General features: G+C 41.1%; 1 protein-coding gene and 1 long non-coding RNA gene across 4 annotated transcripts; one reads left to right on the forward strand and one right to left on the reverse strand.

Annotated features, from left to right (window-relative positions):
- Window positions 1-1,969: 1,969 nt before the first annotated feature.
- Window positions 1,970-17,013, reverse strand: LOC124864290 (RUN domain-containing protein 3A-like). 2 transcript variants are annotated; one of them, XM_047359016.1, is made up of 11 exons: window positions 16,766-17,013; window positions 7,444-7,559; window positions 7,181-7,314; window positions 6,993-7,078; window positions 6,237-6,326; window positions 5,874-5,954; window positions 5,632-5,797; window positions 5,397-5,554; window positions 3,401-3,514; window positions 3,132-3,238; window positions 1,970-2,799 (listed from the first exon to the last, which is right to left on the reverse strand). In XM_047359016.1, exons 1-11 carry the CDS (start codon window positions 16,870-16,872, stop codon window positions 2,657-2,659), a joined length of 1,302 nt encoding a protein of 433 aa, XP_047214972.1. In that variant the 5' UTR covers window positions 16,873-17,013; the 3' UTR covers window positions 1,970-2,656. The 2 variants fall into 2 exon arrangements, with proteins under 2 accessions (XP_047214972.1, XP_047214970.1); XM_047359014.1 differs by having other exon boundaries at window positions 7,432-7,559.
- On the forward strand, window positions 8,386-13,168 carry LOC124864294. 2 transcript variants are annotated; one of them, XR_007037284.1, is made up of 2 exons: window positions 8,386-8,798; window positions 11,166-13,168. It is a non-coding gene; the product is annotated as an uncharacterized LOC124864294 (long non-coding RNA). The 2 variants fall into 2 exon arrangements; XR_007037283.1 differs by lacking the exon at window positions 8,386-8,798 and adding an exon at window positions 10,141-10,317.
- Window positions 17,014-17,786: the final 773 nt, after the last annotated feature.

Here is a 17,786-nt window from a genome sequence, read left to right on the forward strand (position 1 = left end):
CCATTTAAACACAGACCTTAGATCCGTTCACAGTGGGTATGTGTGCTCTCCCAATGCATGGCTCAGGGCCTCAGGGGCTCCTTATATGCTTATATGCTTTGTGCACAAAATGGCTTGAGTTATTACTAATTTAGGTGTAGCTTCTAATCTGAAACTCTTGTTTTTTTGTTTTTTTGTTTTTTTTTTGGTATAACCAGAAAATAATAGTCTGTGGCTGAGAAAGCAAGCAACATGTCTTATGTAAAGCAAGGGCAATTTGAAGAGTTTTTTCTGCAATGTGAAGATATCAATCTCTTTCTCCTAACTGCAGCAACAGGTAACAGAAGAGACTTTAAGTACTGATGCAGCTTTGTTAGCTGCTTCTTGTGTCAACGACACAAAAGTCAACAGCGTAGCGTGAGGTGCTATTAGATTTCCATAGGATGTCAACCTTGATAAGAAGTATCCCACTGTCATGTTATCGTGGTTTTCATACAAAAAGCTAAACTGTATTAGATGACCGTGTTGCTTTTATTTAAATCAAGAAAGCGATTTTCATTCCTGCTGCCACTAAAATAATATATTGTTTATTGGATTATTGTAATTGATTTTGATATTGATTGGCCTGAGATCAGAATTGACGAGTTATGCATTAATCAGCTCTGATTGTTGATCAGCAGGTCACATACAGAAAAAATATATATATTTTTCTTCCTCTATATGAAATGCATCAAAACTAAAAGTTTCATTATTTCAGGACAATATCATCTGTATGCACCAGTTTTTAAGTTTAATAAAAATCTGATAAAGACTAACTTATGTTATTAATGCATACATGGGTATAATCTTGTAGTTGGATTTAAAACTACTACCTCTATATTTACATTTTCATTTTTTCTCTTTTATGTGTCATAGTCTTAATCCTTAGAATAAAAAATCAGCAGGCGAGACCACAAAGAAAACTGCAAATTGGTATAGGCCAAGAAAAGTATGACTGATGCATTTTCAGTAATGATAAATTGGTGTAAGCAAAAACATAAAATAAGCAAAAAAAAAGATTTCACAACATGATTTTCTGTGTTTTCCGTAACCTAAAATATTTCCAAACAGTTGAATTTGTCTTTCTTGTAAGCCAGGAAAAAAACGTAGCAGCCTTATTGTTTCAACCAGCTGACAAGCAGTGATCAGCAACAGGTGGGGCAGGGACAGGGCAACACTACTCCAGACTTCTGCTACTACTGCAGCACTTTCTTGGGCATCTCATAAAGAGGATTTTAAACTGTAGAAATGATATGACACATCTGTCAAACTATGACTGGTTAAAACCTTGGGATAACTTGTAACTGGCTCATGTCTGGCAGCAACTCAGCACTTTTAAATTTCAACATTTTAGATGTTTTTCCAAGATTTTTCACCAAATGTTTGGAACCTTTGTAATGTCTTAGTATATGTAATGGACTTGCTGTGTGTGTATAAGACAGATGCAGACAAATCTATGTATGGGACTTTCTGGGTCAAGCAATCTGCACATACAATGTATAGTAAATGAGCCTCATTTATAAAGACTTTATTTTAAGCAAAAGTGGGTTTAGAATTTTTTTTACAGTATATCCAAACGGTATGACTTTTGTCTTTTATAAAATAATAAGACAAGGTCTCTGTATTACTCCTTTTTTTTATCGTTGTCCAGAACAGAGAAAATACTAAAATCTAATTCCATATTTTTCACCCTTCAAATGCATTCCTGTAGGTTGAGACTTTACAACTTTACGACCCATCCTGGAGTGGTTAACTGTATTAAGTTGTGTTTCTAAGTTGGACTAATGAAATGGTTTCCAAACAATTTAGAAGTCCACCACTAGATGGAACTAGAGTAATGCATTTTAGGCTCAATGCACAACAACAATCGCTCCTGTTCAGCAGCCATTTATAAATATGTTTGTATTGTTTTTGTCAGGAAGGAGCATTAAGATGTTTAGTCAGACACAAATAAAGGAAAAAAGCAGTTTATTGCAACATAATAACAGAAACTGTAGACAAGTGGGAAGAAAATACTGCTGTACTGAGTCAAAACACGTGGATATGCAGTAGCTTACATCTGTACAAAACAAATGAAGAGCAACACAGGTTTAATCATACTGGAGGAGTTTGTAGTGCTAAAGAATTCAAGCCAGAATGATATGCACTGTCAGAGGAGTTTAACCCAGTTTAAATCAGTCATGCTGTTCAAAGACACTTCTGTATGTATTCTGATGTCAAAACCTTTCACTGTGTTATCTGCATCTATTAAAATGACCCTCACTTCTGTGTTTGCATCCAAGCACCTCATTGTGCTGTTTTGGTTAAGCTTTTGACATACAAATTCAACAAAACAGGACAAATGTGCATTCAAACACAGACAAAGCCGGGGCAAGAATTGGGAAAAAAGGTAGATGGATGCTTCGGAAAAGGTTTGCATGGTTTTTAGATGGATAGATTGATTGAAAGTACCAAGTGTTGATCTGAGAGAACAGAAAATAAAGAAGGGAAACTCTTTCTGCTTCATGTATGAAAATCCACATGTGGTGTCATAACGCTCCTTTTCAAGATGGGAATATGGCAGGAGCAGGGTTTTGTCAACGCAGCATCACCAGGTAAACAGGCTGGAGGAGGCGATTAAGTTGCTGCTCTGGAGCTCCTAGCTGGGAGAGAGCGCAGGGCTGGGTTCAGTGCTGATGTTAACCAAACACTCGCTGGACTTCAGGCTCGCCAGAGACTTGGAGCTTGGTAAGGAGGCCAGAGAGCCACACAGCCCCAGCATGGAGGGAGTGTTGTCTTTTCCTGCAGTGGGAAAACACAGAAAAGCACTATAAAATCCAAGTTACAATCGTGCATAGTTTAAACTGCCTCCACAAAGCAACATACAGTGGGCTCAAGCCTGCCTTTGTGCAAATATAAGCATGCACATGTGCATGGGTGGCTGCAACTACAAGGCTTTTATATAGTGATCTAGGGCGTTCATATGTATTTTTTCCAGAACATGAATATTATTTATGATATGTGAAAAAGTTTCAGAATATTTAACTGAAAACTTTGGCACTGTGTCACAAATGAAGATTTAAATACCATATAATGCATGACATACATTTGGTATAAGTGTAAAGCAGTTTTACCGTCTGAGGGCCAGGCAGCATCTCCATTCTGTCTCCCGTCAGTCTTCTGGGAGTCAGAGTTCAGACTGACTTCAGCAGAAAGTTGCTCCAGACTATCGAAACTCCTCCTTGATGCAAAAGATATCACCATAAGGCATATACGCTAGAATGCACCTGGAGATTTACTTGTACAGTCTCAGCTGTGCATTTTAATATAGCAAAGCAGAGGAATAAATAACTTCAATGAATTCATCCAGCAACAGGGTGTTTTACTGTGCAGAGGAGATTACCCGCGGAATAGCTTGACATCGCCTTGGTTGGTTGTGATGGTGGACCATTGGTTGACGAGTGGGATGGAGAGATCTTTAGCCAAATGGGAGGAATCACAAGGCACGAGGGCAGAGCTGAAGGAACAAAGAGGTATTGCTATGAGAATACAATATTTTTATACTACAGAACCTGTTTTATTTAACCCAAGTTATATACAGTACTTATGAGTTGTAATTATCGTACTTAGATAGCAGCATTTATTTGCTGTTTCTTGATTGTAATTACGGTGTCAATGACGTCTTTGGGACCTGTTCAATTTCTTACAAACATCGCCTGAGAAAAAGAAGAGTAAATGGTTCTAATGGCTCTAATAGCTAACATGCATAAACTCAAACCTTACTATTTATATGACCTAATTACACTTTTTAACACATGCGCTGTGCTGAACGATGCATCTTATGACCATTCCATCCCTAACCCAAGGGCAGTTTTTAATGTGTCCTATTATGACTCGTTAGCGTCTGTTAATTAGCTGTTATTAAGCATTTGAACTGCAGGAACCTTTTCCTGGAATCAGGGTAGTTATCTGGGGCTATTCTTTAACCCTCATCATTTCCACTATGGGATCCAGGGGCAAATCAGTATAACAGTGTAGAAATTTACCCCAGAAAACAGCACTCTTAGGGAGTCTTGGTATCCTCCTTGAACTATAGATTGATTTTTGCAGTGGGATAGTGTTAGATATATATTACTGGTTGAATATTTCGAATGTTACATCATTTCACAGTTAAACTCAGTTATTTTTTCTGTTGACTTAAAATTATTTAGAGTATTTTTGTTTGCAAACACAACATTTTAGGCCAGTCGTTCATTTTAGAAATCACAGTATTTCACAGTAAGTACCTTCAAATATACTAATGAACTCAGCTAAACTCATAAATAACTTAATAAATTAAGCATGGACTTTCACTCTCAGCTGTCCATTGAGGCAGAGAGGGCAATTTTTCGAAGAAATTTTAACAAACAAGCTTTATGTTCTGAGATACAAATTAAGATAATCTCGTTCCCTGTTGAGCTTCACGGTGGCAGAGTTAGTAGCACTGTGGTCTTGCAGCATGAAAGTTCTGCACTTGAATCCCGGCCTTGTCTTTCTGCATGGAGTTTGCATGTTCTCCCCGTGCATGCATGGGTTCTCTCTGGGCACTCTGGCTTCCTCCCACAGTCAAAAACAAATGACAGTTAGGTAAATTGGTTACGCTAAAATGCCCTTAAGCATAAGTGTGTGTTTATGTGCATGGTTTTATTTCTACGTTGCCCTGTGATAGATAGACTAGCAACCTGTTCAGTGTGTCTGCTTTTAGACACACCACATAGGCATTGATCATTACTGGTCTGTGAGTATTACACATTTCCACAGACTTGGAAGTGTTTTAATTCGGTTTCAGAGCATAACTGTCAGTGTTTGTGGTTGAGGAGGACCCAAGTGTGTGCAGGAAGCAGAGAGGAGGCATGGTTGTGTGTATTTATACAACTTACACCAGTAGTCACAATAAGTTCAACAAAACACCAGAACTCAGGGGAGAGAGCTGTGAAGAAAATCCATAAATATAAGTAGGGAGCAAAGCTGGAGGCACAACCAAAGGAACCTGAAAAAGAGGGCATATAAACCACTGTCTAAACACTGGGGAGTTGAAAACTGAATCCAGAACAGGTGACTCTAATTGAAACAGGCTGTATTTGTGCAGAGAGCTGACAGCTGGAGAGACCAAAGACCACAATGATGCCAAAAGTGACAAACATACTAACAGATGCAAAAACGAAATACAAGAAGTAAATGGATGACAACACACAAGAGAAGACTAACACCAGAATAAGACACGAGCTAAATATTCTATGTATGGGTACAAAAAGTGGAAAAATCACCCTTTTTTGTCAACAGCAGTTGAAAGCGTACACTCTGTTGTCCTACCATGTTCCTTAGAGAAAGAATCGTAAACTTTAAATGTGATTTCTCACAGTTGTGCCTGCAGCTCCAGCACGATGGCCTCCAGCTCCTTCTTCTCCTGCTGGCCCTGCATTGTTAGCTCCTCCACCTTGGCTCTGAGGCGCTTGTTCTCCGTCTCCATGTTCTTCAGCTGTGACTCCCGCAGACGTACCAGCTCCTCCAGATACCCCTACACAACATAAACCGAAATTAGATGAGGAAAAACTGGATAGAAGAAAGCTGAGCTTAGAGGTCACTGAGAGTCACCTTCTGGGCGTAGACGATCTTAAACCTTTGCTCCATCTTGCGGCACTTGTTGCTCCAGCTCTCCTCGTCAGTCACCAGAGGGATGTAGGGATGCTCAGGGACGCTCTCCTCGCTGTTGCTGCTGTCCACGCTTCGGCGGTCATCCTCATCACTCAGGTAGTCATAGCTAGGCAGCAGAAAAGCAGCACCAAACTAAAAACTCATCCTATTTTAAGTGAATTGATCAGCTGGGTGAAACTCACCTCTGAGTGAACTTCAGGTAGGGCGTGTAGTCAATCACAACTGGAGATTTCCCATCCAGAGCTTCTCCCTTCAAGCAAAAACTGCACAAAAGTTGCTATTTTATTGCCAGATTTGTCTCTCTGAAGCCCACTTTGGGTGTACATTATTTATCTATTTATAAAGTGTTATAGGCAAATACAGTTCAGTCGACATATTATTAAATAGTATATGAAAAACATATATATTATATTAAAATAATTAACAAGTCAAGAGATGATCAGAGACCATCTTACTAAAGACAGCTTACAAACAGGCAATTAAAATATGTGTTGATTTAAAAAAAAAAATCAGGAGCAGTTATTGAAATACATCAGAAATTTCACCTGAAGTCAATGGCGCTCAGTCCAATCAGCATGCCGGTCAGCACAGTAGCTTCTTCCCTCAACATAATGGCTCCATCATCATAGAACCTCCTGTTGGACAAAGAATCAAGAATTGTTCACTTCAATGCATTGTACTGACTGTTTCTTTTTCTACTAACCTATATGCTCATAGCACATTCCCAAATGTTTTTCTAGAATTTTTGAATTGGACCCCCACTTAGCCTCAAAACCCCCTTCGGATGTTTTTCTATGGGCACGTCCCATTGGGAGGAGACCCCGGGGAAGAACCAGAACTCGCTGGAGAGACTTTAGATACTGTCTGACCGGGGAACACCTTCGGATCACCAGGAAAGTGCTGGGGGATTTCCCCGTGCAGTGGTGATGCCTAAGGGTTCCCTCCTGGACCTGTTGTCCCCATGACCTGACGGCCTGACGGACGGACAGATGGTTGGATGGATATACCTGAGCTAGGTCAACACATCTAACTCGAGCAAATGTATATGAACCAATACCACAATAAACTAATTTATTTTAAAATTATTGTTACCAGCATAGTTAGATGAGAACCAACAGCAATAAATCAGTTTACAAAACCTGTGTTATTTTAAAACAACACTATTGCTGATTTTTTTAGAAATAAAATGTCAGTGTGGAAATTTATTATCTCAATACATTATTGCTATACAATCTTACTCTTAACATTTAAGGTAATTCAGTAAAAAAGTTTGTTTTTCTTTGGTGCAGAGCGTTGCAGACCTGGTTGTTCTGGTGTCCCTCAGAGCAGTGGAAACATATTCAGACAGACGCTTCTCCATCAGAGCCACTCTAATCCACGCTCGACCCTGTGGGACAGCAGAAGAAGTCAGTGGGAACAGAAGGCCCTCTCTCTGAAGCTAACCTCCCCCCCAACAAACACACAGAGCTGTGCACATAAATGTCCTCGCCTTAGCTCGGGATGTGCTGATGTTCTCGATGTTTTCGATGCTGGCGATGCAGTTGTTCTGCACCTTGCTGCATGCCAGCCGAATGTACTCCCAGAAACTGCGCTGTCCATCGGAGCTGAACCAGCTCCCTGAACCTGCTCACAGATTGAAACACAGCAGGGTCTCATTTCTGCTCAGACAACGCACTAAATCAGCAGGATGTCAACATTGACTCTGCTTGACTCTGAATATGTTTTTTCTTCATATGTTACCTGCAGTGTTACCTTTGAAGCGGTGGCTGAGGATGTGCTCTAAAATGGCAGCAAAGTTTATAAACTCCTCTGATGAATCATCTATGGGCTCTGCTGTGTACTTTTCTAGAAGAGTCTTTACAGAAAATCTGAAAAACATGGAGACAAACAAAAAGGAGTTAGAAAAGTGAACTGCAACTTAAAGAGAAAACATTTAGGTTTTAAGGGTTTTGTACATCAAGTCCGTGCAGCAGAGCGCTGTACTGTACTAAAGCAGACAAATGTAGTACTGTATCTAAACAACGGCAGGCAGAAGGGCTTTTTCTTTCTTTTTTTTTGGGAACCAAGCCATCTTATCATACTGAGGTCACCCCAATTGTCCTGTGTGCTTGCACAAAGCACCCCCTTCAATGCTTCGGCTTTGTTATCATGAAAACAACACAATTAACCCCCTGTCTGTTCCATCTTGCTGCGCTTCCAGGTCCTTTTGGGTCTTGTCTCTCTGAGGGACCGGCCAGCATCAAAGCATGATCAAATAATTCCCTCCCCCTCATCTATACATTGTGGCGTGATCTATATAGGGCAGCTGCAGCAGCTTTGGTTTGGCTTTTTGACCTCACATGCTTGCCCTTCTGCACCACAGGAGGACTGCTATGCAGCGTGCACGATAGCTGGCACCCAGGCACGGGCTAGGGCTGACTGCCTCCGCTTCAATGGGTAACACGAGCATCACAGAGGGCAAGACTGCCCTGGCAGTGGGGAGTACCTCCATAGCCAGGGGAAAGACTACCGTGTCCTTAGGCAACTCCTCCATCTTCAGGGGAGTGACCACCACCTCCATGGGAGATTCCACCATCCAAAGGCAAAAGACGACTGTGGCTCTGGGACGGGCCAGCTTCAGCCGGGGAACCACCACCACCTCCTTCCGCAAAGCGCTGACGTCCAAGCGCAGGAACACCTAGATGGAGAGGGAACCCGACCCGAGGGCGAAGACACCCAAAGCAGCCAAGCAGTCCAAAAAAGACTCTAACAATGAGTGGAAAACTACATTCTCATCAAGCAAGACCTCCTTCACCAAAGGCAGGGTTTCGTTCCTGAGGACAAACTTGTTCATCTCCTGGGGAAAATCCTCGTTTTCCTGGAGCAAAACCATTGTAACTTTAGGCAGCAACAGCATAACGGTGGCTAAAACTTCGGTGACACGGGGGGAGACCACAAGCTCTTTCATGACTATTACCTTTACCTATGGGACCAAGTCTGTGTCTGTTGTCAAGACCACCCTCATCAGGGGCAAAGAAAGGCACAGCAACATCTACTGGAATTTTCACACTTGAATCCTGCACACAAATAAAAGCTCATGGATGTGTCTGTGTGGTCAGTTTTAGAAGGTCAGTAGTCACGATGAGCTGCTATGTTTGGGATAAATTTTAACTCATTTTAATTTCATTGCTGCATAATAAAAAAGGGGAAATTCTCTATAAAAAAGTAAAAAAGGAGACCAATGAGACCTATGAAGCGTACAGAGGATATTATGCAAATGTGACAGTGATGCAATGAGGCTTTATGGTGTTGAGCTCAGCAGGGAGGGGAAGTGTGAACAGATGTAATGTGATATGTGTGGCGACATGAGAACAATTCTCCCGTTCTGTGCAGCCATCAATGTGTCCACATGATCGGTAGGAGTTCTGTGCATTCCAAGGAGTCTTTCATGCATTCCCATGATTAGGCTGCAAACTGTATTCCCAGCAAAACTGTAAAAGTGTATTAATGTGATAGTGCATATAAAGATACCTCTAAACTGTGCTTTGCCTGATTGTTCCTGATTTTTCGTGTGTAGTTTCTACGTCCCTAAAAAAGAAGAAAATAAAGCGTTGCTTGATGTTGGAAGTTGAACGTTAATCACCATGTCAAGAGAGATGCAATCGAAGCCTTAGATCCAGATCAGTTAACACAGTTAACATCAACACAGTCAGTCTTCATTCTATAAAAAGTGCAGCTGATTTTACATATGGTGCATAGAGCTGTGCACACAGGGGACGTCTTACAATCAGAGGCTGTAGGGAACAATGGCTCAGAAGAAAATGATGTCACCGCGGACTGTCCTGTTTTCAACAATGTGTCCTTCAACCGTCCGGTGTCGTCGTGTCAAAGTGACAATCGCCCCACTGTCCGAGTGCCCCCAGATAGGCTGCATCCACCTACGACTGCCTCTGTCCATTCACTGGACACATGGGTGGTATGTGGCCTTCCAAGGCCCACGTAGAGCAGCTCAACGGAGGCATTATACCACACGGGGGTCGCACAGTCCATGTTTAGCATTCTGGTCTTCTCTCGATCACAGCTGATGTTACTATTATCTCTGAGGGCTCACGGAGCAGGGTGTGCTGCATGAGTGTGCGATGCTCGAAGTCAAGTGAGTCCCGAACCCCACCGTTGAATCTGGGTCAGGAACACAAGCTTCACCTCAATGGGCAACACCAGTTTCACAGAGGGGAAGACAGCCTTAACGGTGGGCAACACCACCATAAAGAGGGGAAAGACCAAGCTGGCCATGGGGAACTCCTCCATCACCCGAGGCAGGAGCACAACATCTCTGGGCTCCTCCACCATCACCAGTGGAAAGACCAAGATCTCAATGGGCAGCGCCTCCTTCAGCAGGGGCACCACCACCACGTCTTTTCGGAAAGCCCTCTTCCCAAAACGCAAGACAAAGACGATCTAGATGAAAAAGAGCCACATTCAGGGGTGGGGGGACAAGAAGTCACAAGAAAACAGCACCATGAAAGAGAACATTTGGATACAACACTGTCTACACAGGGTCTATTCCAACCAAGGGCGAAAACTGGATTAAATTTACTTTTAGGGTTTTGACTTTGGTCCCTCATGCCGGAGTTATCAAGGACACAGGTCAGTAGCATTTAAATCCTGTTGGACGATGACTACTCTACTTTTTAAATGAGTTTTAGAGATCAATAGTGTTTCTGCAAAAGTGATCCATATTAAGCAATGAGTTATAATCCCAGCTGGGAGTAAGAGCAACCACTATGTTACAGCAGGGGTTCAGTCATCACATTTGCACTTCTAAAAATATGTATCTTCAGGCTGCAGAAAACCTCAGTTAGATCACAGGATTTTCCAAAGACAAATAAACCATCTTTTTAAAATGTATAACCATCAAAACGCTCCATATATTCTCTGTGTACATGTTCTTTATCAGTCAGAAACCTCCATGTTTCACACGCCACTACCAATTAATGGTTAAAATTCCCAAAGTAAGCTTCTAAAAGACGCTCTTCCTGAACTGAATAGTCATTGGAATTGTTATCTCAAGATTTCAGCAGATAGATGGGAATTTACTGATGCACTTTGATCTAAAGGGAGCCTTAAAAATGCAAAGGGTGTGAGTGGAGCAGCAACATGCTCTTGGTACGATTTGACACTGAAAAACAACTGCACAACTTTCTGACAAGCTTCTTTTGTGCCCCCTTCTTGCTCTACCCTGGATCTCTGCCAATCTCCACTCAGCGTTGTCTAAACGCCCTGTTGTTCTCTCTTTCTCACCTATCCACTGTACTTACAGAAACGAGTTTGAGCCACAACAGCATACAAAGACACCAAGACTGCATTTATCAACAGTGACAGCTAACCCAAATACAGAAAGTTTTGCATCGACGCTGACTTCTTTTTCTTCCCACAAATACTTCCCTGACTCCTTTCTCCTTCTCTCTCTTCTTGTATTCTTTCTCTCCCTTCAGTCCTGGCCTAACCAGCAGGATCAGATGACACTGGCAAACTCAACGCTAGCAGCAGCTGCACCAAAGGAAACACCCTTTCTGGCACTGGACTGGAACAAAAAGTCAAGATTTGCTCTCTCGTAGTTTGGGTCAAATCCAAATAGCAAAGCAGGTTCTCTTTTTCACAATTCCCCTCTGTAAAGAAGCGTCAAAGCAAAGTGTTTCATGGTCAGCGGAGGTGCAGACGGATCAGGGAGTAAGATGGACAGTGAGGGTGTTTGATTAAGAGATAATAAGTGTGTGAATCAGATCGGTTTACAGGAGAGGAATATAAGTGTGAGAGTAGCTCCATAGTAAGTGGATCAGCTGATGATTTGTCCCAAAATGTACTGAAACCTCTGCTGTAATTATAGATACTTGATAGAAGTAGGAATGATTAAGGAATCATGAAACATGCTAAAGAAAAGTTGCACATTATAACAAGCACATGCAAATTTGAATAATTGTTGACGCATTTTGACAGAGAAAGGTGGAATAATGCACAAAATGATGCAAAGCTGCACGTCCCACCTGCATAAACGTGAATTTTTGTGTTTACAACAGCGGATTTTTATCATATTCTGTAAAATCACACCTCAGAAGAGCAGGTCATGTCTTTTCCCTCCCTGAGCCTTTTGTAACTCTTCCCATCACCTTTCTCACTCATCGTATTTATTCCTTCTCAGGTTCTCAGTGTCCACAGCAACACTCATCCTGCAGTCACCGACCACCACGGAGAGGCTAAAAGCAACAAATCAGTCAATTTGAAACCCAACAGTACAGGATGTGTACACTATCATCATTGCTTATTGAAAAACGTTTGATCAAATTAGGCTCAGATTGGCTTATTCTTGCATGTCAAATTTTCACTCTCTCCGGGAAGCCTCAGCTGAGTTAAAGTTTAAAAAAAACTGTTGCTACTGGCAACTGGACATGCTACACCATGTTATTTCTCCAATTTCAAAACTGCCACCACAGATTCAAGCCAGGAAGAAACACTCCTATTTAAAATCCCATCATCATTCATAGCTTTCATCTTGTTTATTACACGATGAATGGTGCAGAACTGTTCCCTGAAATGATGCAAATATTTGCTCAAGCTTCCAGGTTTCCCTTCCCTATACGCATGCGCCCTCTGTTGTAAATGTATCTCTGATTAAAGCAGCCTCAGCTCGCTGAAACACTGAGCTGAGATCAGTTATATAGGACTCTGACAAGAAACTTTAAAAAGAAAAACAAGAATTTTTTCCTCCTAAGGCGAAACTGAAACCGTGTTTTTTCCCCAACAAATTAAGAAATGAAAGGGTTAATCTTTTACCACTGAGAAAATAGACTTTTTACAATTATACACACATACATCAGGATAAAAGGAAGGCTTGGCATGCTGCACTAATGAAAAGCACTAACATCATTTAGCTCACGTAGTCAGCCAGGTATCTGTGTCTGGATTCTGGATAACTTATCAGAAGAACGCCCAGGCTGCCGTGATGACCAGCCAAAGGGGCTGCTGCTCATTCAGCATCTACCCCCATTAAGGCTACACGGTCATGTAACGACTACTCATGTCAACTCAGAGTGGGCTAGAAAGGTCAGAAATGTGATGGAAGAGAAGATCGGACAGAAACAGAGAAGCAACCTGGAGGAAAATCTCCTTTAAAGTGAACTTAATCATTAAAAGAAATGAGGAAAATAAAGAATTTGGAGTGAGCATTACTGATAGAAAGTATTTTGAGAATTATTTCTGTCTCGTCTTGTGTGTGATTAAACTGCTTCAATGATTAAAAGTGTCTTAGCATGGTCAGGGCAAACTGAATCTGTGTTTGTGGTTCCTCAGTAATCTTTGTGTTGAAAGTCCAGTGTGAGATTGTTTTGTTATTTTCTTTGCAGGCATGCTCTGCTTTGTGTTGTGTGTTGTGGCTCAGTGTATCTCACTTTAATGCAAAAAGGACCATAAAAAAAAATAAAAATGCTTGACTGTGTGTCTACCTGAGAGTCTGGATGTTTTTTCTTAGCTTCTCTTTTTGGGTAAAGTTGGATGTGATGAAAGAAAAAGAAGGGGGAGTTAAGAATATGCATGATGGTGCTTTGCTTTGCAGAATGATACGCTTTGTAAATAAATCCCCATCTATTCTAATTTCCAAAAATGTTCCCAATGATATGACAGGCATACAACAAAAATTTTATATATATTTCTAAAAAAATAGATAAATCAGTAAAATAATTATTTAGATATTTTATATTGATGTAATAAAGTATTTTTTGGATTTGATTTTTTTTTTTTTTTGTACATTTTATCAAGTTGCAACCACAAACTTCAATATTAGGACATCATGTGAAAGGTCAACACAAAATAGAGCAAAGTTTTGAAGAGGAAAACAGATAATACATTTATTTACAAATTAAAACACAAATGATGTGGTGCGCTTTGGTATGCAGCCCCCTTTTCTAATACACAATAAATCAGATCCAGAGCAAACAATTACATTCAGAATTCCCCTAATTTACAAATAGAGTCAAAGTGTGTGAACTTCAATCTCAGTATAAACCCAGCTGTTGTTAGAGAACATTAGTGAACAAACAATATCATGAAGACCAAAGAGTACGGCAGATATATCAGGAAGTAAGTTGTTTAAAGAAGATTATAAAACAAAACCATCCCACAGAGCTCTGTTTAATCCATCATCTCAACATGGAAAGAGGATGGACCAACTGCAAATCCAACAGGAAATGGCAATCCACCATAACTGTGAAGTCTTCTTTTGTAGACCATTAAGCAGAAAAGCAGCCAAGAGACTGTGGTAACTCTGGAGGAGCTAAGATTCAGAGCTCATGTGGGATCTGTCAACAACAGAATGTTGAGCCATGTACTCCATAAATATGCCCTTTAAGTGAAAAAAAACTAGAAAAACGTTACATGAAGGGGACAACGCAAGCCTTTGGAAGAAGGCTGAACACAAAATACCCAACATGAAACAGAGTGATGGCAGCATAATGCTGCAGGGATACCCTTCTTGAGGAGAGACAGGGAAGATGGTTGATGTGAAGCTAAATACAAATAAAATATAAATATAAAATATAAATATAAATGCACACACGTTATGTGCTATTGTCTGTTGGTCTGTTACATAAAATCCCCAATAAAATACATTGAAGGTTGTAAGTCTAAAGTAATAAAATGTCAAGAGGTTCAAGAGATGTGAATACTTTTGCACTGTCCCTTTGCACTGTCCATTACATTGAGAGATCATATTTCTCATTTTTTTTAGCTTCCCTTCATTGGCTCCCTGTTAAATCCAGAATAGATTTTAAAATTCTCCTCCTCACATATAAAGCCCTTAATGATTTAGCTCCATCATATATCAGAGATCTGATTGTTCCATATGTTCCTAACAGAGCACTTCGTTCTCAGACTGCAGGTTTACTGGTGGTTCCTAGAGTCTCTAGAAGTAGAATGGGAGGCAGATCCTTTAGTTATCAGGCTCCTCTCCTGTGGAACCAGCTCCCAGTTTTGGTCAGTGAGGCAGACACCCTGTCTACTTTTAAGGCTAGGCTTAAAACTTACCTTTTTGATAAAGCTTATAGTTAGAGTGGCTTAGGTTATCCTGAGCTATCTTCCTTACTTTTTACCTCCATCTTCCTCCATCCCTGTTGGATGGAGTAAGGGGGAGTCAGGTTTAGCCTAAACCGGCTCAGTTATGGTTGAGGTGCAAACACACCCTCCATTTCTGCTACCTGTATGACCCCCTCTTTTTTCCAATGGTTATGGTTAATCTGACAGAGAGAGGTATCCCAATTGTTGTGGTTTTTAGTATAACAATGACCATCAGTGGGCTCTAGATGGACAAACTGTCTACTTTTAAGGCTGGGCTTAAAACATTCCTTTTTAATAAAGCTTATAGTTAGAGTGGCTTAGGTTATCCTGAGCTATCTGTGTAGTTATGCTGCTATAGGCTTAGGGTGCTGGAGGACATAATGACCACTTTCACCCTCTTCGCTACATTCCTAGAAGCTACACCTGGACTGGCTCTGTGTCTACCTGTGACACCTTTCTGGAGAGGGGCATCGTCCAAGCTTCTGCTGGAAACAACTTAATGCTCACCCTCTACCAATGATCCACATGGCCCTGTCTTTCAGCGTTTAACCCTTTCTCTCTCCTAGACATGGAAATTGACTGATCTTTTACTGTGACTAACTCTATGTGCTCTCTTTCAGACTCTAACCTTGAAAACTGGCTCAGAGTTTATCTGTTCTTTCTTTCTAGGTGAAACGACTAAAGGAGCTACATCCATTAACATTTACTTTTCCTTCCCATAGAAAGTACTCCTGGATCAGTGCTTCTTTGTTCTCTTTGTGTCTCTGCTCTGTTCTCTCAAACCCCCAGTCTGTCATGGCAGATGGCCGCTCACAATGAGCCTGGTTCTGCTGGAGGTTTCTTCCTGTTAAAAGGGAGTTTTTCCTCTCCACTGTCGCTACATGCATGCTCAGTATGAGGGATTGCTGCAAAGTCAACGCCAGTGACTGTCCACTGTCTCTACATGCTCATCCAGGAGGAGTGAATGCTACAAGTCACTGACTGGATGTAATCTGCTGGGTTTCCTTAGACAGAAAAACATTTTATCCAATTTGAATAAATAACTGAATCTGACTGCACTGTTCAATGGTTAGGATTAATTGGAATCTATGTACCTGACTTTGTGAAGTGTCTTGAGACGACGTGTGTTGTGAATTGGCGCTATATAAATAAACTGAATTGAATTGAATTGACAATTGGAAAATTACTGATTGTTGGAGGCATTTACTCACCACTTAGAGGCCTAGTTTTGTCCAATCAGAATTTTAAAAATCAAATATAACTGTGCTGGGCATTTAGTGTATTAGATTTACTGAAACATATCTTTTAAAAAAGCTTTATCCATATTAATACTTGAACACTGGCCCAAAAATGGCTTTTCATTTTCAACATATAGCAGAAGTAGTGCAACAGAAGTCCTCTTAACTAAAACATTTCCAGTCCCAACCTCTCTGAGCACTGTAGAGGTCATTAACTCCTAGACTGCACACCTCTCAGTCAATGCCTGCTCTCACTGGGGTGGATGAAACAGGATGGAGGCCCTCTGATGTGGGGAGGAGCCCTTGCAAAGCTCCCAATGCCCTTGTCCTGTTCAGCTGTCAGTGGCGGGCTGGTGCATTTCTTCCTTCTGGCTTATAATGACATCATTTTAGAAAGGCTTTTGACAGGTGACCGGACATTTGAAACCATGTCAACTAAATACATTATAAAATATAAAAACAGAAAGGCATATGAATTAATAATGAAGTTTTGACATAATATAATTTAAAATATTTTTATATTCTCCTTTTAATGGCAGTTATTTGTAAAGGTGAAAACACACCTGCCTCCTCCTCATCTTTTCTTTTCTGTAGACTGAAATAAGTCCATTATTCTGAAGGTTATAATTTATTCATCTTTTTTTCCAAACAACGTTTAAAAATCACTCTCAGTGTAATATAATTGAGTGGGCATCATGCAGAAGAGATGCTCAGAAATAAACAAGGAGCCTCGATCAGGTCGTGATGTATACCTGCAGACCGTGATGAGGTTCTTTCGCTCCACCGCGACACTCCGAACAGACGCCTTCTTCGATGTCAGACCCATAGCCATTGCTGTCTGAACGCAGCCTGACTCCATCCAGCGGGGGACCCGACCCGGGACCTCTTCGGGATCCGCACCCAGGCCGGGACCTCTTCCTTCGCCGGGCCTGCGTCCTTCCAGCACCCGGTGTCCTCTGCGGGGGGAGCCGCGGATGATGATGCTGCTGCTGATGCGGATCTACGGAGGAGACGGGTGGACGGAAGGTACCAGTGGAAAGTTAGAATTGATGCCATATATGAGTTCCGGTCAATCCCTTCACAGTAAAACACATTTTCGAATTATAGTACTGTAATCCATATGCAAGAACCTGACTTTTTATAACTTACTCTTTCCGGATTTATTAAGCGCATGACAAATATTAAACAATTACCATCGGCACGTATTTTGATTAGCTAAATGTACAGTTTACTCTACAGTAAAAATAAAACGGTTCATTTCCCTATTAAGCACGCTGTGTCAGACTCGTATTTATAAAAAAATAAATAAAACTGCAAACGTTTACTTATTTTGTAAGGGTTTTACATATTCTCTTTAAATACATCTCCTTAAAAGTCGGTCAGTAAGTGTTTGAGGCGCATACATGGTCTAATTTAGAGGAGTATTTCAGTCTCTGCATGGCTTCACCAATTTGCTTAGTCGTGCTGTACATCAATTTCAGGGCCAATTTATGCCTGATGGTGACGCATTCGTTTATTGGTGCTTGGAGTGGACCTTACTGTGCTGGCTCCTGTTTCTCCACCTGCTGTTTGAGAACTGAACATATTCTCAGTGGGGTTAAGATCTGGATAGTCTCTCAACAACGGGTTCTAACTTTCAGTGGTCTGATCTTATAACCACTTTGGCTTCAAGTTAACTCATGACTTGGTGCTCTTTCATGGTGAAAAATACTCCGAAAATCTCCCAATTGTTCAAAGAGGACTTTTTGATCACACTATAATCCTGGACGTGTT

The sequence above is a fragment of the Girardinichthys multiradiatus genome, chromosome Y, assembly GCF_021462225.1.
Source record: "Girardinichthys multiradiatus isolate DD_20200921_A chromosome Y, DD_fGirMul_XY1, whole genome shotgun sequence".
Taxonomy (NCBI): Eukaryota; Metazoa; Chordata; class Actinopteri; order Cyprinodontiformes; family Goodeidae; genus Girardinichthys; species Girardinichthys multiradiatus.

What these genes read in the sequence shown, in the direction of transcription:
- LOC124864290 (XM_047359014.1), bottom strand. Translation starts at nt 16,872, where the DNA reads ATGGAGTCAGGCTGCGTTCAGACAGCAATGGCTATGGGTCTGACATCG. An exon ending in AGGGACACCAGAACAACCAG is followed by an intron (nt 6,327 to 6,992) that starts GTCTGCAACGCT and finishes TTTGTCCAACAG; the next exon opens with GAGGTTCTATGATGATGGAG. An exon ending in GATGTCAAGCTATTCCGCGG is followed by an intron (nt 3,239 to 3,400) that starts GTAATCTCCTCT and finishes TTTTGCATCAAG; the next exon opens with GAGGAGTTTCGATAGTCTGG.